Source organism: Paracoccidioides brasiliensis, assembly GCF_000150735.1.
Source record: "Paracoccidioides brasiliensis Pb18 unplaced genomic scaffold supercont2.1, whole genome shotgun sequence".
NCBI classification, from domain to species: Eukaryota; Fungi; Ascomycota; class Eurotiomycetes; order Onygenales; family Ajellomycetaceae; genus Paracoccidioides; species Paracoccidioides brasiliensis.
In genome coordinates, this window is record NW_011371358.1 from 2,170,529 (window position 1) to 2,194,595 (window position 24,067).

The following is a 24,067-nucleotide window of genomic DNA, read 5'->3' on the forward strand; positions in this document are numbered from 1 at the left end:
GGGGGAAGGGGGGCGGGTTTTACTATGGGTTGCGTTTGGAGGGGAAGAAAATGGCAGCGAAAAGTTGTATGGGAGAAATTGGGTGAGGTAAAATGGGTGTGAGGTGTGAAGGTGAGTGAGTGAGTGAGTTGAGTGAGGGAGAGCAGCGAAGAAAAAGAGCGAGGGTAAAAAAAGGGCGGGCCGCCTGGCTGGGCTGGCTGGCTCTCTCTCTGGCTGGCTCTGGCTGGCACTGAGGCAAAACTGGGCGAGACCAGGCCAAGGAGGCAAAGAGAGGGGGAAATCTGCTGGGAAACAAACCAGTCGTACCAGCCGTACTGTCATTTAACTACTCCATACCACACAACCACCAGAGGAGACCGTTGCTGACCTGACCCGTCCAGTACGCTCGCGATACCACCACCGTATGATACATACACATCAGCCATACCACGGCACCACCAACAGAATCAGGCAAACGGCAGACAAGAGGGAAGTGGTGGGCCGTGGCAGTAATGATCTCAGGTGCGTGCTGATTTAAAATTCCTTCCCAGCCTGGTTGATCTCTCCACCGTCGCCTGCTAATTCGTGCGTGCTGATTAAAATCCACTCGTCGCGTTTGGCGTGTTGCCTCTTTCTTGATCATTGCTTGTAAATTAATCAGTGGTTGATCCAGGTTGATCAGAGTCGCTTCCCATTACTTTTAAATACAGATTGATTACTCTTCCACTCATACCCGGTGGTTCAGACCGTAGCGGGTAACAGCAATTGATCTTTGATCCCCTTCCTCGCCGTGTGTTTTGTAAACAAAATTTAAAATGGTGATGCCCCAGTTATTTGCTCATTGTTTCATCCATCCACTCACCTACCCACCCAAACCCATTCCATAACACCTTTTTAACCGTTGAAAATTTGGTATTTTAATCGTGATAGTTATATTTCTTTGGTAATCCGGCCCCCATCCATCTCAGTGGGTTAGCCAACAAGAAACCGAAACCACTCTATTTATACGGTCGTTGGCAGACAATAATTTTGTGAGGGTTATATACCGTACCGAATTTAGCATTAGGATCGTGGTAACCAGTCCGTACACACCAGTACTCAACGCCAGCTTAAGAGGACACGGAGTTGAGGGGGAAAATAACATCAATCCATCCACCAATCAACCATGTCATCGTGCTTCAAAACCATAGATTTACGTGTGCTTGCACTTGAACAGGTGAGTGGTAGTCGTCTGCCAGTCGTACTCGAGAGTAGATACCTGGAACACAAACAAGCCAGTATCAAGCGAGCCAACTCTAGCTGGATTCGATCCACACAATATCACACCCACCGAGGTGTTTGTTGCTGGTATCCATGAGTAATATATCATCCTGTATGATTCAAGGATTGCACCGAGTAATGATGATCCTGCAAAAAAGCGAGGCGGGGACTTGCTGAAAGAGGATGTTCCTAGCAATTTGTAATACGGTGATTTGGGCTATCCGGGCTATCTGGGGAATTTTTTTTTATTTTTATTCTCAACCTATTTTTCTCTAATCAATTATCAGACTTGAGGGCTTATTATTTTTAAACTGGCTGCGTTGCTTCGATACATACGAACTCTGTACGTAGGATGCGTATAATAACAGAGATAGGGCTTTGAGACAACAAACTAGTTACTCAATACAACACACCACCAAGATTTTATATGTGGCTTTTTACGACGGACACCGGAGCATATGCAAATAATACGCACTACAATAGACGGGCATAATCTCGAAATAACTAACCAGAATGCATGGAGCTAGAATTGACTTGCTGATTGGTAGCGTGATCACTAGTTGGTTACAAATACCCTTTTCTTCATCTCCTCATCACACATCACTACTTCATGGTTCATACAGCCCCCATGCATGTATGTACTACTGTTCGGAGATCTATGCACGGATGGGTTGCCCAAGTTCCTAGTTCTAGTTAACTACCTTCTATCTCAGCTAGCCACCACTCTCTGCCCTGCACATGAAGACTGTTTATGTTGTCAACCCTCGACAAAACCTGCAGCAAACATCCTTAATTCTTTATCTATTTGTCTGGGTAGTTGTTCTTGTTGTTTTGACAGTCGTGTTTTGTTGATTGTTTTTTGTTTATTTGCTATTTCAGTTCTTCCTCCTTTCTCTTTCGGATATTACTGTTGTATATATATATATATATATATATATTTCCGTCAAGTTCATGCCTCGGGTCTCGAACCTTTTCTTTGACGCCTGCCATTGATCTCTAGGGTGAACCCTGTAACCAATTCAGAATCAATCCATCTTGCTCCCGCCCGTCGTTTAGTTATCTCGTTATCCATTACTACTCAGGCTTTTGGCACGGGCTGTTTTACTCACAGTAAGCAGGGCCAGTTTCGAGTGACTGTCCCGCTTGAGGGATTCATACTGACAGAGAATACTATTTTATTGTCGGGAATGGGCCTATGCAGATAGCTTTATATATCCATTTTTCGTGACGGTTAACTTCCATTTAACCTCTCTTTTCTCCTAAACCAGTATCCCGTTGTCTCGAGCTTTCAGGACTGGGAGTTTGCTCATGGTGCTTGATCCTGGTGGTGGTGGTGGTGTTATCTCTTTTTCTGCTGCCGGCACAAATCCTTGCTGTGGAGTTAACCAACTTCTCAATCATATAGGATGCCCAGAACAATCTACTTGGTAGTTATATAAGAAATGAAATGGAAATATATGGTCAAAATCCTGGTGATGTTGGAAATACCGCCAATATCCTTCACTTTAGACCCGACACTTATGGTTGTTTTGACAAACGATCTCTTGTTAACTATCGTCACAAAAGTTCCCGGAGCTGCAAACGGGCTCTACAGTCGAAGCAGAGGCCAACGCTTCTTCTGTCACCTGATACATCTCACCTACCCTTTTAGACGTCGTAGCCGATTACTGGAATACATATCACAATACTCTTGTACAATACCTCAATGATTAGATGCCGAAGCTATCTTTTTACATTTTGCTTGGGCTGTTCTTTTCATGTGAAGGATTTTATCACGGTTGGTTGGTAGCGCTCGTCATGGCATTCCAGTTCATGAGTCTGTTCATGAATTGGGTTATTGGGTTATTGGGTGGAATGGAAGGCGGAGTTCCTCAGTGGAGCCCAGCTTAGAAATAAGTTCTGCGGCGAGGAATCAATGGGCGCAATCCAGGAGAGGCGACGGATTGACGCAGACACTACAGCAGAGTACGGCAAGTTTATGGGATCTAGTGAGGGTAGCGATGCTTGCGTGGCTGACGGTACGTTGTGTTTCAGGATTGGGTAGCGAGAGGACAGAGAGGGCTGCTGCAGCAGACACCGAGTGCGGTGAATCGGGTTCGCAAGGGAGTTTCGCAACGGCAGCGGAGAGCAGGAGATTTGACCTGAAGTCTACGGACGGAATGAAAATACCTGGACCACTGCCGGGATTGTCTGTTCTATCAATTTATATGTAGAGCTAACCACGCATACCTCGTCCCATCAAACGTATTACTAAGATCGACTCATCACGCAGCGTGAAACAGAATAATTTACAGATGAAACTTAGGTCGACTGGGATATGAAGGATAAGTGGCTTGAAAAGAACAGTACTAGGCGTATGCTTAGATTCATGAACAGCTTGAGGAAGCTGCAGCAAGTGCCTGAACCATTAGGAAGAGCGAACTTTACCGGGGAAGAATTGCGAGAGGCCAACAAAATCATCGTGGATGATTATTAGTAGGACTGTCTGGAGAGATGGGATGATGCAGAGTTTATGACCTGAGCGTTGCTAGGCCCAGGCTAGCATGATGTGATGTGTTATAGCTATCCAAGGGTGAAATGCTAAGCCTTTTTCCAGAGCCTCGGAGGTCTGTATATTAACACATCAGAATAATTGAAACCAAGCGGTGACAAAACTTCACTTTTCCAGATACCAGCTTTTCTGACATATGATATGAATCAAAAAAAACCAGAGTCGTGAACTTGGTTCCAGCTCCCCCCAGCAGGCAGGGCAGCATGAAAGAAACTACTTATGACCTTAAGTCATGTTATCAATAGAATATGCGTTAAGAGACGCGGGGCGGCAGCCTCAAGATAGTCCCTCTGCTTCTTCCTCCACTCTGCACACAAGAAGACCAGGCCGATTGGCAAACAAGCAAATTCAGCCTTGCATTCATTCCTCCCTGTTTGGAAATCGTACGGGAATTGCATGGTAAGAACGAACATATAACCCCACATTTTGTATATGCCGCTAAGGGGGTGTGTGGATGTTGTTCCGTCCGTGCGTTCTCTTCCTGTTCCATTTTATCGAGGAACAAGGTTTGATATGGGCGGGTGGAGGAGATAGGTAATCGAGTCTTAAAGCGGGTTCCAACGCACTCTTGATTCATCTAAACGCAAGATCTGTCCATTTTCGTGATCGTGCATGTTAAAAGAAATTCATAACCATTTTTTAATCAAATACTTTTGGGTAGTCTAGATCGTCTGATCGCATTGGAATTTGTCGCGCTGATCTCCGCGTCGCTACCATCTCATGCAACATATCGATAGGGCGGCGGACGCAGTGTGTGTTGAAGGGATCGGATATCAGACAGGAAGGAAGACGCCATGTCGTGTAAATTTGGAATACAAGAGATCATTTATCTCGTGTTTCTTTCCCTTAGGGAAAAGAGAAGGTTATCGGTAGCAAAAGGACCGACCGTCCGTAACAAGCAACCCAAATTTCAATTATTCCCCACGGCACCAATTCTCCGTAGGCTGGGCAGAATTGCATAGAAACAAAACAATCACAGTTCCTCAAGCATCATCTGCGACATCATCAACCACCAGGTCACGCAGCTTTTCATCCTCCGCCCAGTCAATGCCACTCGCGACAATCGCAGCGCTAACTATCCGCTTGATGGTCACCCAGTTTGCCTGTTCAGCTTTACACTCCTTCTCCACAGTTTCCAACTGAGCCCTAAGCTTCGGGTCTGTAATCTCCTCTCTCCACGTCTTCTCTGCACTCGTAAGTCCCAGAAGAGTCTGCACCATTTGCTGATTCTTTTCATTGTGCTGGATATTTTCCACTTTTGCGTCTGAGAGGGTCTGGATGCATGATGCGTGGGCGCGGGAGAGGTTCTCATATATGAGGGAGAGGAGGTCACGGCGATTTATGAGCGGGAGAAGGGCTCTGCGTATTAAATTGATATGTAAGTAAGGTTGATTACGAAGTATCGCCATTCAGATCTAGGGAAGGGGCTAGAATACCTCTCAGGGGGGAAGTTGGATGCTGCATGGACTGATTGAATGCTTGGGTCTGTCATCAGGACAGTTTCAATGGCCTTCCTCCTTACGGAGTATGTAGATCTGGCCTCCAATAATTCGCGCTCTGCTTGGGCAAGCCGCTCTTCAATGTCATCATCGGCATCGGCATCGTCAGATGCTGGTTCAACGTAGTCTAGTTACGATGGATGGAGAGACTGTTAGCATAACCGTTTTGGGCGAAACCGAAGGCAAAAGTATGCTCAGAGCATAAGTAGAGGGGGCATACCTTGCGATAGCAGAGCCGCCTCAAGTTCCTGTTCCTGGATGCGGTCGTAGAGTTCTAGGACCTGCAGTTCCTTGCGAGACAGTGACATGACATCTCGGGTGCTACTAGTGTTTGCAAGCTCCAGCAGAGCTGTTTCGTGAGGTTCCAGCTGCGACTGTGACCTGGTAACAGGCACCTCACTGTCCAGTGCCATTGCGGGCAATATAATATAGCCAGTTGTGTCAATGATGCATCTTGTGATGAAGAAGTAAGAATGCACAAAGATGATTTAAACACTAGTCCATATATATTTTATCACAGACAGGAACTCAGTCAGGCGGCAACAGATCGATCAACTGACACGCTTCAGCTTGGCAGGTAAATAAAATATTTTGGATCCAGAGCAAATGTCCAAGTGGTTTGGGTGGGACCGGGTGGAAGCTTAAAAGTGAGCTAAGCCTTGCCCCAGACCGGGCGGTTAACTAAATTGTCAACCAACCACTCCATAACTACGGAGTAATTACTTTACAGCCCGATGATAGTATGTTTGTACATGGATGGGGCATTCCAAGTTTAACATCATTTTACTGCTTCAACCTTCCCCCCGTCCATGAACTCCTTTTTATCTGGCCCTACCACCTTGCTATCCCCGTGAGGGATTGTTTCAGTGGCTCTGGAAGGGGGGATGTCATTGCATATCTACGTTGCTCATACGGGCGAGCAGCTGCTTGCTGATCCCGTTTCGTTCGCTTCGTATGGGCCCCCGATTACAATATATAAGATACCTGAGTCAATGTGGAAGCAGTATATGAACTAATGGTGCTGTTTACTAGGCCTGATGCTTTGCGAACATGGATCTCCAGGAAAGTCTCGATACCGGCCCAGCGACAAATATTGATGACTGCTCGCGGGAGGAATGTTAGGCCGCAGACTCTTGCTACAGAGGTATAGAATATACGAGCAGTGCCCCTCTCATAACCTACCTGGTGAATATTTTATTTGGCTAACTCAGATAGAATGAAATATTCGTCTATGACCGGTTATATATAAGCGACAACGCAGTTAGAGACCTCCCAGAAGTCGCACCACCCCAACGTTTTACTCCGGAAAACCCTCCCAATACCTTAGCAGATCAGAATAACTTACAAGCATGGCGAAGTCTCTACATGGCACGGAGGGAGTGGGCTTTAAATCTGGCGACACAGTGCGCTCCAACCAGTAAAGCGATCGACAACCAGATCGAGCACACACATGTCATCAATCGAGCTGTGGATGTTGCCTTGGAGAATCTGAAATCGCACGTCGGAAACCTAGAACACAAGTTCCAGGAGTCTCAGTCGTGGGCGAACGATATATTTAAGGAACAGCAGCTGGTTCTTGACGGCTGGCGTCGTGCGCTTGCCAACATTGAAACCATCCCGGCGAAGCAAGACTTTACCTTCCTGCGACGTCCATCAACCCCCAAGAAAGCCAAGGACCACCAGACTGGAACTCTACAGGACTACATTGATGTGGATCAGGTCAAGCGTGCTGGATCCCAGGTGTCTACCGTGTCTGAGCGATTCGCCCAACGTATGGATGAGATAGAGAAAGCGGTCCATGAGGTGGTGTCAGAAACGGAGTTACTGGTAGAAGCATCCCATCCATCACCCCAAGAAAATGCAAGTGGTCTTCTAGAGGAGATTGAAACAATTTCCAAGAAAATCAACTCTGACTATGAGCATGTGCTGGCGCTTCCGAACACACAAAAAACATTGTCAAGTGTCTCGAGGATGGCGTTGAATCATACAAAGGATCTCCTTCCGTCTATGATGGAAATGTGTCTGGAGATACAGACTACATTGGACCAGTCCATCAAGAAACGGAACTTAGCGATGAAGTCCGCGGTTAGCCGAATGCAGAAAATCTCCAACATAGAATCTCGATTAGCTAGCGTTCAAGCAGAACTATCCAATTTGGATGTTGACGGGGAGGTCTTTGATACGTTATACGAGGCTTTTCACCTACCTGTTTTGTATGGGTCCGTTCTCGTCGAGGCCGTTCGCCGTCGTGAATGGAGTGACAAAATAAAAACCGATTCTCTGAGCATCGCTGAGGAACTTGCAAGTTTTCGGGATGAAGAGCAACGTCGAAGGAAGAAATGGGTGAAAGCCATGGGTGCTTTTCTCTCCTTGTTTGAAGAAAGCACGCCCGGCATAGAGATCAACTTTCAAGGGACACAGGTGCCTGAATGGCCTGAAGTCTCACGAAAGGAGGTCGAAGCCTATATCGAAGACCTGAAAACTAAGCCTGATACGAGTTCTGCTGTTCAAGAGCTAACGCAACTATTGAAAGATTTGGACACGCCTACGCGACACCAGAGACGAAAATCTAAGGCATTCAAACATGGAAGCGTTTTTGATCTTGGTCGAAGTTCATTCCTTGGTCGTGACGATGATATGGTTCGCAGCTTGAAAGACGAGAAGACCAAACTTGAAGACAAACTAAAGGGCTCAGAGAGCCGTATTCGGAAACTTGAAGATCTGCTCCATCGCCAGAGCCAGATGAGTCGACCAGCCAGCACACATTTTGGCTCTGAGATACCCATATATTCAGCATCTCCCCGCCCAGATCAACTGTCAAGAAGGTCATCAATATCCTCCCGTCGAATGTCGTCAAACCAGTCTCCAGAAGACAAGGCATTAATGCAACGAATTGTTACTCTTGAAGCTGAGCTGCTTGCAGAAAAAGAAACGGTCGCAAAAATGCAAAAGGAAGCGCACGTCGAACGCCAGTCCAACAATTATAAAATCCAAGAAGCTCACTCCACCAAAAAGGACTTGATGGAAAATTTAGAGGCTCAACAGCGTGAATTTGAAGATGAACGGAGATTTCTGGATTTGGAGGCCAAAAAGCTTAAAATTAAACTTGAAGAAGCCGAAGAGGAACTTGATAAAGTAATGGATGCCCGGGAACATGACAGGATTGGTGCGGATGAACGACTGAGCTTGCTCCAATCAGAATTCGATGCCTTGCAAAAGAAGTCTGCTGAGGAGATAGCGGATCTCACTTCTCAAGTCCAAACTTACCATGAGAGTAACGAGAAGGCCAACACCGAGAATTCGACCTTACAAGATCGACTCGAAGAATTCGGTCGAAATCAAAAAGACTACATACAAACTCTACAGACTGCCCATGCCCACCTTTCTCCAGGTGGTTCTGCTCCCCAAGATTTGCCCTCTCTTGTCAGAGCGATAGAGGTCTTGTCAGAAGGCCTAGCAATCCATGCCAAGGGTTCCGACGAAGCTTCAGCCAAGGCGCATGAGGAAAACAGGACTTTGTTGGCGAGGTTGGAACAAATGGAAACTGAAATCAATACATTAAGGACAAGCCTTGCAGCCGAAGAAATTGAACGATCTCGCCTGCAAACGATACAGAGTGAAGAAACGCGAAAACTTTCGGCCGTCAAATCGGAACTGGAGGACGAGCGTCAACAGGTCAGAACTCTAAGGTCCAAGTTCACTGCTGGAGAGACTGGCTCAGAGATTCTAAGGGAGCGCGTTGCTGAAGAGGAGCGCAAAGTTGCTACATTAACCGAAAAACTCGACGCTGCGGAATCTCACACACTTAGCTGTGAGGAGGAGATCCGCACTTGGAAAACAAAAGTGGAAGGATTGGAAGCAGCTGGAGAGCGCACCATTATACGGCTTAATACCAGAGGAATCTGGGCGAAAGAGCTTTCTGAAAAGCTCTTCTCCCAAGCTGAGCAGCTCAGCCGCATACTACACCAACTCGGTTTCACAATTATCCGTCAAGATGAAAATATGGTCATTCAACGAGCGTCGAAGGTCAACAACAGTTCGATCCTTGGGGAGAGCATCAGCTTGCCCTCCGTTACTCCGGCGATTCATGATCCGAAATTGCTACAGTGGATACACACCAATGATCCCGAAGAGGAACAGGCAAATTACACTGCGTTCATCACGGCTGTTAATGAGTTCAACGTCGAGGCATTCGGGGAAGCAATAGTCAAGCGCGTGAAGGATATCGAAACACTAGCACGTAAATGGCAAAAGGAAGCTCGGGGTTATCGTGAGAAGTCACGCCGTTTCCAGAGTGAATCTCATGAGAAGATTGCGTACCGGTCATTCAAGGAGGGGGATCTGGCACTATTCTTACCAACGCGCAACCAGGCCATACGATCCTGGGCTGCGTTCAATGTTGGCGCTCCCCACTACTTCCTCCGAGAGCAGGAAGTGCACAAACTACACACCCGCGACTGGCTTCTTGCCCGAATCTCAAAGATCGAGGAGAGAGTGGTTGATCTGTCGAAATCCATGAACGGCACGAATCCGGATCGCCGCTCTATTGCGGAAACAAGTGATGGAGCTTCAGTTATGGATGACGACAACCCATTCGAACTCTCCGATGGTCTGCGCTGGTATCTACTTGATGCGTCGGAAGAAAAGCCAGGGGCGCCTAGTACACCAGGACTGGCTAAGACTACCGTTGCTTCGGCCCATGTGGACGCGAAAGGCAGTATCCGTTTGAAGCGGGGATCTAATGGGGGTGGGGCAACGAAGACGTTGACGAAGAATCTTGATAGCAGGCGAAACAGCTCGGCATCGAAGATAGGCACTCCAGTGCCCGCACTGCAATCTGCAGAATCGATCGGGGATGGTATTGTTTTGCCAGCGGAAGGGGATTCGGGTGCACTGCGGCGAAGGGAGGAAGCACCTATTTTCGACGAGGTTCGCAGAGATCTCTTATCGGGTCCTTCAGGCAGAGAATAAAGAATATTCTTTTCAATTCTTTTCAAGTAAATGTCATTTATTGCAATATTTTGTCTCTACTTTTTTCTTTCTTCTTTCTCCATTCTCCTTTTCTTTCTTTCGTTCGTCCAAAACATGTTTGTTTGTCGGCTGATAATTTCCCCTGTCTATTTCTTATATCTCTCCTGGAAATAGGGTGCCAAACGGGACAGAGCTGGTTCTCGACCCCGAACTCTTAGCCGGAATAACAGCGGCCGTGCAAGCGCTGTTCCTTCTTCACCCATCTCTTCGCCGAACAAACGCGCATCGAGGCCACGGCCTTGGGAGAAGCTTTGGTCGTTGGACTACCGATCTGAAAGTCTAGGTGACAGGTGGTAATAGGTAACAAGATCTATTATTTCTCCCAGAAATCGAAGAGTAGATATGTCTGGCAACAGGAAAGTTTGAACCTTGGCCTGGGACACTCTCGCTGACGGTTATCTCGTACGTATTGCATGCGTCTATGATGAACCAAGCTGACACATTAGCCTAAAGGCATGTGGTGTTTTCTTAGGAAACTTAAGGGGTTCGCGTGGATTGGAACTTCTTCCTGGTTATCAAGGAGGATGAATGAAAGGCAGATTTATTGATAGACGGATACACGCACATCTTATCCTTATGTTTGGTTGCCTTTTATCTTATATTCCTTTCCATATTTCTAATTTTACTATTATGATTATTATAATTAGTTCAAGAGAACGAGTGTTATCACACCATCCTTCCCCCCCCCCGCGCCGGGTGATTCAATTAGGATATTTGGTTAAAAAAGAGTAGTGAGGTATGCGTGTGTCTAATGCCATTTGTTTTTGGATTTGGTATCATTCACCGTTGCTTGCATCTTGTTGAATGAAGCATATTACTGCGCTATTTACTCTCTCCTCTTTTATGGGCCAGCTTCACAGTATTGTTATACAGAAGGCGCATGAAGGATATATTCATTATTAATAAATCTAACCCCCTTGGAATTGGTATAGTTTTCCGTTGCCAGTGTATTTTTGCCGTAACCATTAACAAATGTACATATCGCTCTCATAAACGTATACTCGGGTATATATTCAGCTCAGGAAAAAATGCCATTCAAAGAAACAGAGCCATGGATTCCAAGCTATGAATAAACCAAAGACCTCTTATTCGGATTCCTTCTGCTTCCCCCATGCACTACCCATCCCTCCCAAATCCACCAGCCCACTCAAAAACTCCTCCGCCCTCCTCTTCCCCCTAAGTTCCTCAATCTTCTTCCGTCTCTCCTCCTTCGCCTTCTCTCTAGCCTCCTTCCTCTTTTTCGCCATATCTCTCTCCCCAAGCGTCTCCTCCCTAGCCTTCAGTAATTCATCCATCTCTTCTCTACGGGTCGCCTCATCCTTTGAAAATGCATAGAAGCCCGTGCCACGTGTACGGACTTCCGCTTCAGCATCGTAATGTGCCTCGGGGGGAGGGGTTGGAGTGCGATCGCGCGTCTTGGCAATATGTTCCATGCGCGCACTGATGTTGGCATCCGGGTTGAAAGCTGCGGATTGGATTGTGGAGCCGTAAATGAGTTTCGATGGCCGGTTCGGTTTAGCTGATGGGAGTATTATCCTTCTAGTGACGTTGTCATTACCATTATTACTGTTACCGTCCGGATCTTTGCCGTCGTCGTCGACTGCTGTCCGCGGTGGGGCGCTGTGCCGTTGCAAAGCTGCCTCTGCAGCTTCCGCACGGGTTCCTCGACGCGAGCGGCCGAATTCATCGATGTAGTCGACAAGCAAAAAGTCCTCCGTTTCGCGACCGTCCTTGTCTTCGTCCTTGTCCGAACCCGACGGAGAAACTGACCCTCGCGCCCTACGTGCCTTTCTCGCCTCCTCTTCTGCCCATTTGCGATCAAAGTCGACAAGACTGTTACTTCCCGCGCGCCTCACTGCAAATGCCGCAGGGTTTTTCAGGGCGCTTCCATTATCTTCTTCATCGCTGCTGTCCAGGAGGTGTTCGCCCTTCTTCAAATCCGCATAAAGCTTAGCCTTTTCTTCCAGTCTCCGTTTGGAACGGTGAAGTGTAGCGTCATCCACGTAGCCAATATCTATTCCTCGTTTGTGGACCTGATGAATAACGTGAGGCGAGTCTCCTGATATATCCGCAGCGGCGCGTTTCAGTGTATTCTTGTTGTGAACGGAGAAGATATCTGGCTTTGATCGAGAGGGTCTGAGCCGGCCTTTTGTAGATGGCGCACCAGATGAGGAGGTCGAGAGATTCGATTCTTTAGATATAAGGGCGGAGAGATGAGTAGTGAAGGCTAGTGTGGAGGAGGATGTGACGTCTTTTTGCGAGGCGGTGGATTTTGGGCGGCGGATGCCATATAAAGACTGGGGATCTGGCGGCATAACAGAGGCGGAAAGGGAATATCTAAAACCAGAGAGGGGGTATCTGAAGTAGAACGAGTAAGCTATCATATATTTAGTCCATGGGCCATAGTTAAGGTGCAGAAGTAAGCTGGCAGTGTGTGAAGTTGTTGAAGTAGATATTAACCGCTGTAGAAAATCGACGTGGTGGCTGAATTAGTCCGCAGTTGGCTCTCCTATATTTAACCAACTAATTTCTTGCCCCGCCAAAACACCCCGCTTCAACATTCAGTTCTCACCCCCCACAGCATAACGGGGATATGTATTCTAGATATTTTGCCTGGTGATATTTCTATTCAATCCTAGATACTTCAATTGCTACTAATCGTCCCCTTGCAACCACACCTCACGTCCACTGAATCATCATGTCCGGGAAAACCATCTACCTCGGAGTCATCGGTGCGCATGCCGAGCATAGACTTCTTCCCACATTCACTTGAGAAATATATCCCCAATGCTAACAAAAATTCCCTCTCCACAGGAGTTGGTGGCGTCGGAGCCCATTTTCTCACCCAATTGTCCCGTCTCCCCAATGCTCCCTCTCTCGTCCTGCTTGCCCGGTCTTCGCAAACAGTCACCTCCCCCGCGCCCAGCTATTCCCCCGCAATTGCTCCGTCAGACTGGCAATCTGCCTTCTCGACCTCCTCCTCTGCCTCATACACCCAATCCGGAGCCTGGAACCCAGACCAGATCGCCGCATATCTGTCAAAAGCTCCCGGCCGCGCCGTTTTGGTCGACAATACCTCCGACCCCACAGTTGCGGATGCGTATCCCCTCTTCCTCAGCAAGGGCATCAGCATCGTAACCCCGAACAAAAAAGCATTCTCCTCCTCGTTTAATCTATGGAAGAATATCTTCAACACAGCCGCCAGCACCTCCTCCCTTGTTTACCACGAGAGCACAGTCGGCGCCGGTCTGCCCGTGGTCTCCACCCTGCGCGACCTCGTTGCAACAGGCGACCGCATTACTCGGATCGAGGGGGTGTTCTCAGGAACCCTTTCTTTCCTATTCAATTCTTTTGCTCCTGCCACAGCGCAATCTGGCGTTTCTGCGCAGAAATGGAGCCAGGTCGTCGCCCAAGCCAAAGACCTCGGGTATACTGAACCGGATCCCCGCGATGATCTGAATGGCATGGATGTCGCTAGGAAAGTAACCATCCTTGCACGGATTGCTGGCTTGGAAGTGCAGAGTCCAGAATCATTCCCGGTTGAAAGCTTAATTCCCGCTAAGCTCCGGGGGCTCACCAGTGCAGCGGAGTTTATGCAACGTCTTCCCGATTTTGATGATCAGATGGAAGCCATCAAGAACCAGGCGGAGGCTGAGGGGAAAATTGTGAGATATGTTGGCAGGGTAGATGTCGAGGGCAAGGTTGTTAAAGTTGGATTGCAGCAGTTTGATAAGGATAGTGCTATTGCAGGTCTGAAGGGCAGTGACAACATTATCAGTTTTTATACTGAAAGATACGGGAAGAACCCGCTGATTATCCAGGGTGCTGGGGCTGGTGGTGCCGTTACTGCCATGGGAGTCACGGCCGATCTTATCAAGGTGCTCGAACGACTTCACTAGGAGATTGAATAGGACCTGCAGCCCAGGAATTATGTGATGATACCAAGAATAGAAATTATATTATATATACAAAATATGAGGAGATTTAGAATAGCAACGCACTTCAAGACCCGCATTGGTAGTTCAACTTCAACAAAGGCGAAATCTATCCACAGAACAACAAGAAAAGCTCACAAATACTTCTAACTTCTTAAAAACTCTTTCACCGCATCTCCCCACGCTTGTATCCGTTTATAACCTGCCATCTGTGGCATACTGCCCTCCTCAACACCATCAATTGCCGTCACCAGGTCCTCACCCGATCCCTCATGCTTGATTTCCTGGATTGGATATCGGTATGTATGGAATGAGAACACTAGGGCCTTAGACTGTGGTAGACGGTAGAGAGTCTGACGCTCACAGCGCAGGAAGGTCTAAGCGGTTTCCCCATTATTAGTTTGGGGTTCCCCGAAGAGGAAAAATATATAAGGATCCTTCATCCTATAAGGCATCCAAAAGGGCAGGGGTTTAAGGAGAAACTCACATTATCAACATCCAGCTCTTCAAGCTTAATCGGCGTTATCCCTTCCCCTTCCACGGCATGAATGCCTCCAAACGGCGCAAACAGCTCCGCCCCTGTCGTGACACTCCAGTTGACACGCTTGACATACTTGCCCGGCTCCAGCTTGTGGAAAAACCGATCCATACTCTTCTCCAGCTTTTCCTTGTACCCAGGCACCGGTTCGTGGATGTCAGCTAATACTTTGCCAAGTTTTTTCCGCGTGTCGAAACCGGAAGGGAAACATGTCGCATACGCCTGGAGGACGTACTTGACCGGAACTGAGCGGCCGGCAGATGAATCGTCGCTATATATATCCTTCTTTTCGTGCTTAGAGTTTCCGCCCTTGTGGCTGTCGACAGCTTCATCGTCACTATTCTGTTCCGGCAGCAGGATTAACATATCCTCATCCACGGATTTGATCAATGTTTCCAAGATACTTCTTGTCGAACGAGTTGGGCTGATCTGTATTGGGAGGAGCTCCCTCGTGATCAGATTGCGGACCATCAGGGTCGGCCCGGTTTCGAACTCGGTCGGGGCAAGTTTGAACATCTGTGGATATCTGCCGGGTAGATATATCCCCATAATGTACCTATATAGCTCCTCAACCGCCTTGCGGATTCGAGGGTCTGCATCGTCGTCGTCCTTGTTCACGCGGCAGACAACATCGGGATATTCCTTGAGCAGTTCGCGGCGGTGAGTGATCCGTTCTTTGTATGTCTTATCCATCGGGATAAGCTCATTGGGGTCGAGATTTTCGAGAGCTGTGGGAAAAGTAAGCCTTATGGATACATCTCTCACTGTTTGCTTTCAACATGTCTATTGCCGCTTTCTATCCTGCCGAATAGGAGGTAGAAAATGTTGATTTCATACCCATTGTAAGGTGGTATTTTGGCTTATACGGTCTCAACTTGAGCGGCTCGGTCTTTTCCCAGTTGAAGTCCTTTAAGGGTTCAACAGGAGGAAAATCTGAAGTAGATAAAATAGCTTCGAATTTCTTCTGCTTTTCAATTTCTGCTCTCTGTATTTTTTATTTTAATTTTTATTTTTTACACTGAACATTAGCCATATTCAAGAATAACAATAACAATAACAATAACTACCGTTCGAATATTAATGACCATGAGCCTCCTCAAAGATGCAATACAATAAGCCCGCACTCGTGAAATGCGCATATACCCAAGAAATATAACATACCTTGCTGGCCCTTTGCCGCTGCACTACCATCATGAGGAGTGAGCACAGCACAAGCTTGGTCATAGAATTCATCATGGAGAAATACTGGATCAAGAGATCCATCGCCTTGGTGATCTGGTCCCGGTAGGGAACATAATCAACGAACATAGCTGCATGACCCATGCTGCCTGACAGCCTTTGTTTTGTATCTTTTTCTGTTGTTGTGCTGTTTGTTTTCTGAAAGTGCTGGACGGGGGAAGTTTGAATTCCGGTTATAAATAACTATCACCGGAATCTGGGGAAGCTCTGGAGCCGAAGCGTTGGGGGAGCTTACAACTATCTCCTCATACACGAAAGGACAACGTTACGACATTGTCCAAGACGCGCCTCTTGCCGCTGAGATTATGATAGTAATGGGATTGAGGATTCGTAGTCAAGGTGCAGCTGCTAATCATAAAAAAGAGGATTGTCTCTTGAAGAAAGCTGGCACCAAGGCTGGATTTTATCTGGGTTGGGGATAGTTATTAGACTAATTTACTAACTGCTGATCCGCCTTATTCGGGCTGGGCGGCAACCAGAGATCTACAGAATCACTGTTCAGCCTTGGAAATTTACTTCTATTAACTAGTGCGGGGAGAGTGTCTTTGTGTCCGCATTGAAACTCAGGGATCTATCTATCATGTCGTCGACGTTTCCTGTGGCTTTCTTATCCGTTGGATGGGTGAATTTCAACGGCATCTACAACATGGTGGAACCGGCTGCCATCCAGACCTTGCAAATTCCACTCCAAGTTAGCCCTCAGACTGGAACAAAGAAAATCTCTCAGGAAAAGTTAGCTTGAGGTATTTAAATCATTCACTCCCAGTCACCCTATTACTTGGCCTTGCCATGACCCCTTTTGCAAGCAAGCGATAGCGGTGTTTCCGGATCCTACAACCCTGCGGCAAGGCTTCTAGCAGGCCCCCCGTTTTCCAGGCGCCAAAGACAATAGTAATAACCCCTTGGAATAAACTTCCTAACTCACACACTGGGCTTCTAAATTCCATCTTAGGGTTGCGAAACTTTGCAAGTGTGTTGTTTGTGCAGTCAAAGTTTCCCAGGCAATGCGTGTTTGGGGCCTCGAAAGCGCGCTGGAGAACTATGCACTATGATGTTGCAGCATGCAAGGCAAAAAAGGGCTCATGCAGTTGCTGCAGGGACATGGATAGGTTCACCTGGAGCACCTCGGCCCTGTCTGTCTCTGCCAGAGGTTACACGGGTTCTTCAGCAAGACCGAAGGGGAAAGAAAAAGGGGAAAAATCTCATAAAAAGCCAACAAGAAGTCCAGGACGATGCTGCAAAATACAAATAATCAGATACAGAGCTTTGACTAACTCCAAATCAACGCCCACGCCCTGAAACTGCGCAAATCCGTACGGGGGGTGATAAGATCAAACCGGTGATAGGGACACCTCTCCGCACAATAGCTGGTTCACCAGGCTAAGAAACAAGAAAATCCAATAGCAGACAAATAAATAAAGCAACTGCGCATATGCCACCCAAAACAAGTAAAGAGACATAAATTGAAAAGTAAAACGGAGTCCCAGGGGAACAAGGTAACATAACCTAGTTACACACGAGTGAGATAAATCGATATCGACGATGCCCGTTTTCTGGTGGTTGCAGAAGTAGTTGGATACAATATGCGGAACAAGATCCAAGTGTTGGAGTATTTCACAACTTCAAAACAACACATCATCCTGTTATCTGTGGGTTTTCTGTTTGCGCGCAGCTGCAGTCCTACGACCCAGGAGTTGATCAAGGACGATCCGTTATCAGTCTTCGATTACTGACGGAGGTTTGGGCAGGAGTAGCATTTCGACAGATTCGTGTTTGGAATACGGGAGGTTGCTGAGGAGCGGTACGAGAATCGAGGGTATCTGTGAGAGGAAAGCATAGCGTTTATACATGCACACTTGATAGGAAGCGGTGGTAGTAGAAATCCAGAGCTTATCAGAAGATGAAAGATGTTACCTAGCTTCCTCCATCACCGTCGATTTCGTCTGGTTCCGCATACAGTTTCCTATATCTAACCCCAACCCCAACCCCAACCCCTTGCCTTTTCTCATTGTCTTTCCCAGCATCCCCAAAAGCATCATCCTCACCTACGATGCCATCGCCAGGAGAATTAATCTCAAAGGGACTTCGATATTCTTCATCGCTATTTCCCAACTGCTCATTCTCGCCCTGTCCATCTTGTGTCGAACCTCTCAAACTAAATGTCCTCCTCCTTCCATCAGGTCTCTCACTGAAACTCGGAGCTTGGGGCCTCTGTCTCCCCCTCGCCCTGCCGCCGATGATGGGGATCTCATAGGTGCAGGCACGCCAGATGTACAGCAGTATGTCGTAAAGAATTAGGAAAGCCCAAGGGGCGATTATGATTGTGCCTAGAAAGATCTAACACCCATCGAGCAGGAAAACAATGCGTAAGACAGGGAGACAAGGTAACACGACGTGGAGAGGAGAAGGGGGATAGATGGAGAAATTGACATACGAATACCCGAACCAACCATGCTTCGAACGCTGTTAGCCCTGGTGGAAGCAGTGAGTACCACGTCATGGTTGATCGCCGCTAGCCTCAGTCTCGAAAACGCAACGAAAAGAGGCTACTCCCAGGCGCTCTCTTTATGACGTGAAGAAAAACGGGAAGCCTATAGGCCCCCTCTGTATCCAGATCCGAAAACCTCCTACTCTTTTGTTTCCCTCCGCCCCCCTTAATGCTCTTTTTCAGCCCCCTTTTGCTGCTCCCTGGAGTGTTGGAAAGAAGCAGAACAAGAAGCCTTGTGCTCTTCCTAGAAAGCGCATTTGTTTCTGGAAAGTCCAGATATGTAGATAAATATTCTATAATCCCTCATTATAGCTCATTCTCGAGGGGCTCGGGCATGGTGGGCCTTAAGATGACGAGTGTGTGCTTGTTCGTAGCTCTGTGCAGGGAATAAAGAGCGTATTATCTGCAAAGAACTGATGGAAGGAGGTCAGAGGAAAGAGTCTGACACGTTGCGATAGGGAGGCAAGTCTCAGCATCAACAGCCCGTCTTGAGTTGGTTGCCTTTACAAAGGTTGTCAGCCTACGGAGCAGTTTGCGGGGATTGCGCCAGCTTCAGGTCAACAAACCTTTGGGAGGCGGCAGCTAACTAAGGGCTGGAGCACGTGATGCGACCTCCCTGGCAAATGTTTAAAGGGCTTAAGATACGTATGGGACAGTTCGGTTGGATAAACTACTTTACGTTCAATGAACCTGAAGTTAAAGTAGCTATGTAGATATTGATTCGCAGCACTTTTCCAGCCAGAGGATCTAAGAGAAATGATTTTTAACACCCCAGAGATGTACAGGAAAACCCTCTATTTTGTATCGGAGTGATGATAGATCTATCCCAATGCACATTGAAAAAGGAAAAAAAAAAAAAAAAAAGAGAAAACATGTGCCCTACATATCCCACCGTCTAAATATCTACTAAAAAACGCCAACATCGGCATTCAGATACACGCTTGTATATGCAGAAGTCTAAAAAAAGAAAACACAATACCTTTGAAACATAACACATCAGACGCCCCCACCCAATGTTTCATAGAAGTTCCAAAAAGAAATTACCAAGAGAAGAAATATACATAATAACAACAATTGCCACCTCCCATAGTCGATAGCAACCTGCATGCAATCAATTAACATCAGGGGAGAAATAGAAATTAATACAGTACGCCGCGATACTCCTCATGAGACGTATCATCATGACCGCGGTGCGTCGCAGGTGGTCCATGAGAAGAAGTACCAGTACGATTCGACCCCCATCGATCATACGACGCGATATCAGTGGATGATCGAACAGGTGGAGTTTCGATGTTGTTTAGAAGGTGATTCTCGCTCTCGTTATTCGACATATTGTAGAACGGCCGTATCTGGCCCTCCGATGTCCCCTGCCGACTCAAAGGGGGCCGTGCCATTCTAGGAACTACCGGCATAGTGTTGCTATCAGGCGTCCTCGCGTGCCCATGAGGGTTTGTTCCATCTTCCGGCACTTCTCCGCCACCAATGCTCAGCCGTGAAACACGAACAGGCGATGGCGACCGCGAGGAAGCCGGCGTATCCAAATCATTAAAAAAGCTCCTTGGCGTGTGGGACCGCTCACTTATCACATCCTCCGGCCGCCCGTAGATGCCACCGCCAAACTCATCGCGGAAGTCAGGCCTGTCTTTGAAATAGGAAAAGTCAAGCTGGTTCTCGGGGACCATTTCAAACGGTGCATTGGCCGGTGGTCGAGATGCTCTGCCCGGTTCGTTCGAGGACATGTTGTGCAGAGCAATATCGGAGTACTCGCCTGTGATGGGGGCGCCATTGACGCTAACCCCGGCACCTTGGCGTGCATTGAGGATCTTCTCCAGCGCCTCAGCCGCCTTTGCGTGGACCATTGGCGTCATCAGCGGTTTGTAGAGGGCCGGATGGCCGAATTTGGAGGCGATTCGTTCAGCCTTCTTTCCTGATTTGCCCGGGCCGAGGGACTCTACGTCAGACGCTATTAGACGGCTATAGTACATCAGGCCATCGTCAAAGGTGCGCCTGCAGTACCATTTGAACCCGAGCATGAGGAATGGGAGAGGGACGAGGCAGAAAACCATTGTCCAGGTTCCCCTGGATTTCACAACTAGGGCCATGACGAAGTTGGAGAGAATCACGGCGAAGAGCAAACGGTTGAAGAGGACACGCCAGAATTGGCCTCCTGATTCATTTTTGGTGACGAAAACGTAGAGCAGGAGGTACTTTTTGAGCCAGGAGTCGACTGCGAAGTAGAGTGCGGTTACGGGGAGAACCATTGGTTGCAACGTCGCGAAGCAGAGTGCTATTGTCGCATAGAATAAGAAATAGTTGTAATAGCTTGCGTAGGGGAATGGGGGCGGAGCCGTCCATTCGATCATTTGTCTGGGAGTCAATGTCATAAACCACTTGGCAAACCAGATGGATGCCATGTTGACAATCTGGATAAGGTCGATTGCGGCACCTAGGTTTCTCTGCAGGAGCCAAGTGACCCAAAAAGGGGAGACCTGGCAAAGTGCTGTCATAATCTTAAGAAAGAGCTGTCCCTTGACGAGCGCGTCCCAGACGTCACTATTGTTATTTCTCGCTTCGATCACTGCGGTCACAAACGCCCAAATCGCCGAAAATAGCGAAAATACCACCAGGTTGTTAAACACAAAAAAAGCGTATAAGCTATGAATGACATGGCGCTCCCGCGAAGTCTTGGTAATGTCTCCGGCGCGGATTGCAAGACGTCTAAAGACGATAGGAAGGACCAAATAGATTAAAGATGTAAGCGCAGGAGCTGCAATACCTTGTACCGCTGCCCAGGTTTTCGGGTTCGAATAAAGCGATCTTTGGAATCCTTTCCAGACCCGCCCCAAGTTGGATAAATCAGACAGGAAAATGGCTATCATTGCGTTAGGCGCGATCCACAGCACGGTCAGCACGGTCGACCAGATGAAGTTGATGAAGCGTTTCCATTTCAGGCTTTTGTGGGTCAGGGACAAATTATCCCAGATGATATCGTTGGGTCGTGGCGCTAGAGTGATCGTCGTGCCATGCGGATGCTTGTTTCGGGCAGCATACGCCACCGCATGGGCATTTTCGATTGATTCCCAGCTAGCGAATCCGTACGGCATGGCATTCAGGGTATCAATCGATCCGCGAACATACTTGATTTCAACTTCGAGGTCCCTAATGCGATCGGTGAGGTAGTCAATCGCGTCGACTTTGTTTGAGCCATGCTCCTCCTGATATTTTCTCGATGGACGACAAGTGGGTCGTTTCGGGGGGAGTCGGTCTGGATCTTTAAAATACTTGGCCAGTACTGCTTCAAGCTGTCTGACCATCTTCTCATGTTCTGCTATCAGCTTTGGCAGGTGCTTCATGTTGCGGCCGGTCGAGGTTCGGGGTACTGAAGGTGTCACGTTGATCTCGTCTGTCAAGCGCAGGAGGCCCTCATCCGTTCTGTAATCTGGCGGTATATGCCTGACCTACATTGAAACGTATGAGCTATATAAGGTCGGCTTAAATGTGGGGGGATATAAGAATAACGTACCAAAATAGTTCTGGCATGGAGACTTTTCTGATACTCCGAGCTTTGGAAATAATGTCTCCTTAGACCAGAAATGGCCCTGTAGTTGCGCCAGAGGAAGTAGGCAACGATAATATCAAATATCCAAGCACAAACGACATGGCTCCATATGGCCCTGGTAGAGATAAACTGTGGGGTCATGGTCACAAAGGTATTGATACCCGGCACTCTCGATGTGTTACTCTGAGAGACATTGACAGGAATCATGATGAAGCAGCCAATGATGCTAGTAACCAGAAACATGTTCCGGCACATTCTGGTGAAGCGGAGGAACACTGTGGCATCGAGGCCAATGCAGTCCACGAGCTGGCTTTCCGTCGTTTTTAGGACAGGAGTGAGCCAGGCCAACAGACCCTTGCCCAGGGGAGGGGGCGCATGTTTCCGGTCCGCATGCTTGAGTTTGGGAGCATAAACGAGGGAGTTGCGGGGGCGAAAGAGGGAGAAGATCGCCGCGAGAAGAAGCGTCAGTCCTATGGATGTACCAAACGACGCCCAGAACGCATTGAGTTGGAACTGTAAAACAAAACAAGAAGGGTTAGCACAGTTGGCATCAGCATTGGGTTGATGAAGGGGTCTATCCGGATATACCGCTATGACATACAGCAGAACTGAATGGATTCTGGATGAGGCTCAGAAACTGGTCCGCGGGGGACGTGCCCCCGTTCTGGCGAGCTAATAAGATAGCGCCCTCCATGACAATTAAGGCGCGGATATGTTTAAGCAATTAGAAGCATCTATTAAAAATATGGATTGTGCACAGTATCTTTCCTAAATGAATGAATGACAGAGACCAAAGACGAACGAGCAGACATTCCCAGCTAAACCGCAGACGGTGATGCCATCACCAGGCTCCGAGATCCCACGTGAGCAGATGGTAGATGGGCAACCACCGACTGATGAGGATATATCTGGGACACAGGAAGAAGAGAGATAGATAGATGGTGGTGGAAGACTCGCAGATGAATTGGAAGTAGTTGAACCGAAATGCTGAAACGGATAGAGCGGATTATACAGATCCGCCGGCGGGGAGATGAAAAAAAATGTGGAGTTCAGAAACGAAGAATGTGAGAGAGATTAATAACCCCCCAAAAAATGAACGATGTGAGGAAGAAGTGGCAAACCGACAGCATAAGGGGGAGGATGCCAGAGATTCTCAATGTCTGCATACGTAAAGAGCGGGGGAAAGTGAAACGTCTTCTCTTGTCCACCGGAATGATAAATAACAAAATGGGCGTAAATAGGAAACTCGGAGATCCAAAGAAAGACGAAACAAAGTTCCCTCGAACGATGGCTAAGAGTAAGAACAAAAAATATTTTTAACCAAGGTTTCAGGGAGAAAAAGGCCAGCCGCGGATAACCTCTGTTCTTCTGCAGAATATTATTAGAATCGCTTTAAGAATAATAATGTCTCAACTTTTTCCGTCTAAGCCATGCCATGCTGCCTCTTGTTGTGTCTGTCTGTCCGTCCGTTGACTCCATTGCCTTGAGGGGGCGGGCGGCCCATCACATCAGCGCCTCCAGCGTCTGGCACCGCTGGTGGACCGCTCACTGGCTGAAATGTGCGGGTGGTTTGGTCGCAGGGGGTCCAAGAATCCAGACCACCCCCCGACTCCAACGATTGGCATTGATCCACACTTATTATTATCATTATTCATCCTATCCTTTTTCGCGTGCCAGTGGGCGAAAGGCGGGCATGAATGGGGCCATGGAAGAAGGAGCCGAATATTTCACAAGGGGGTTAGTTGGGTACTTTGGTGTAGTTTAGCAACAACTTAGGGCTGGACTGGTCACTTACTGGTTACTGGCTCGCCGGCTAATTAATTCGTCAGCGGGTCTCTTGGACCATGGGCCTTGTGGCGGGTGGAAGGGCGGAAACAGGGAAAATAATTTCATTCCAGTTTCGTTGGATAAAAATAACGGAAACGAGTAATAATCCTGCTCTCAGTTTAGCCTGGGTAGCATTCCCCTCAATTCGTTGGAATCTTAAA

General features: G+C 47.8%; 9 protein-coding genes across 9 annotated transcripts in view; 4 read left to right on the plus strand and 5 right to left on the minus strand.

Moving 5' to 3' along the window:
- The window catches only part of PADG_00657 (uncharacterized protein), a gene marked incomplete at both ends in the record, with an annotated part of 1,019 nt that extends 694 nt beyond the window's left edge, over positions 1–325 (plus strand). Inside the window, one exon of the mRNA XM_010757619.1 lies at positions 158–325. Coding sequence (XP_010755921.1) covers positions 158–325 — 168 coding nt within the window. The remainder of the gene's footprint in view (positions 1–157) is intronic.
- Positions 326–3,154: 2,829 nt separating this feature from the next.
- On the plus strand, positions 3,155–3,715 carry PADG_00659 (uncharacterized protein; the record flags this gene model as incomplete). Its single annotated transcript, XM_010757620.1, has 3 exons — positions 3,155–3,227; positions 3,274–3,431; positions 3,545–3,715. 3 exons carry the CDS (start codon positions 3,155–3,157, stop codon positions 3,713–3,715), a joined length of 402 nt encoding a protein of 133 aa, XP_010755922.1.
- A 1,058-nt stretch (positions 3,716–4,773) lies between these two features.
- PADG_00660 (uncharacterized protein) lies at positions 4,774–5,702 on the minus strand (the record flags this gene model as incomplete). Its single annotated transcript, XM_010757621.1, has 3 exons — positions 4,774–5,149; positions 5,227–5,416; positions 5,510–5,702. 3 exons carry the CDS (start codon positions 5,700–5,702, stop codon positions 4,774–4,776), a joined length of 759 nt encoding a protein of 252 aa, XP_010755923.1.
- A 471-nt stretch (positions 5,703–6,173) lies between these two features.
- PADG_00661 (autophagy protein ATG11) lies at positions 6,174–10,617 on the plus strand (the record flags this gene model as incomplete). Its single annotated transcript, XM_010758143.1, has 4 exons — positions 6,174–6,241; positions 6,322–6,433; positions 6,505–10,218; positions 10,435–10,617. The coding sequence occupies 4 exons, from the start codon at positions 6,174–6,176 to the stop codon at positions 10,615–10,617; spliced, it is 4,077 nt and encodes a 1,358-aa protein (XP_010756445.1).
- A 788-nt stretch (positions 10,618–11,405) lies between these two features.
- Positions 11,406–12,635, minus strand: PADG_00662 (uncharacterized protein; the record flags this gene model as incomplete). The annotated part of the gene is made up of 1 exon (XM_010758144.1): positions 11,406–12,635. One exon carries the CDS (start codon positions 12,633–12,635, stop codon positions 11,406–11,408), a length of 1,230 nt encoding a protein of 409 aa, XP_010756446.1.
- Positions 12,636–13,018: 383 nt separating this feature from the next.
- Positions 13,019–14,219, plus strand: PADG_00663 (homoserine dehydrogenase; the record flags this gene model as incomplete). Its single annotated transcript, XM_010758145.1, has 2 exons — positions 13,019–13,052; positions 13,135–14,219. 2 exons carry the CDS (start codon positions 13,019–13,021, stop codon positions 14,217–14,219), a joined length of 1,119 nt encoding a protein of 372 aa, XP_010756447.1.
- A 182-nt stretch (positions 14,220–14,401) lies between these two features.
- PADG_00664 (uncharacterized protein) lies at positions 14,402–16,116 on the minus strand (the record flags this gene model as incomplete). The annotated part of the gene is made up of 4 exons (XM_010757622.1): positions 14,402–14,632; positions 14,743–15,521; positions 15,631–15,778; positions 15,955–16,116. The coding sequence occupies 4 exons, from the start codon at positions 16,114–16,116 to the stop codon at positions 14,402–14,404; spliced, it is 1,320 nt and encodes a 439-aa protein (XP_010755924.1).
- A 1,830-nt stretch (positions 16,117–17,946) lies between these two features.
- On the minus strand, positions 17,947–18,532 carry PADG_00665 (uncharacterized protein; the record flags this gene model as incomplete). Its single annotated transcript, XM_010758146.1, has 2 exons — positions 17,947–18,369; positions 18,467–18,532. 2 exons carry the CDS (start codon positions 18,530–18,532, stop codon positions 17,947–17,949), a joined length of 489 nt encoding a protein of 162 aa, XP_010756448.1.
- A 1,127-nt stretch (positions 18,533–19,659) lies between these two features.
- Positions 19,660–22,773, minus strand: PADG_00666 (uncharacterized protein; the record flags this gene model as incomplete). Its single annotated transcript, XM_010758147.1, has 3 exons — positions 19,660–21,978; positions 22,044–22,592; positions 22,681–22,773. The coding sequence occupies 3 exons, from the start codon at positions 22,771–22,773 to the stop codon at positions 19,660–19,662; spliced, it is 2,961 nt and encodes a 986-aa protein (XP_010756449.1).
- Between the last annotated feature and the right edge of the window lie 1,294 nt (positions 22,774–24,067).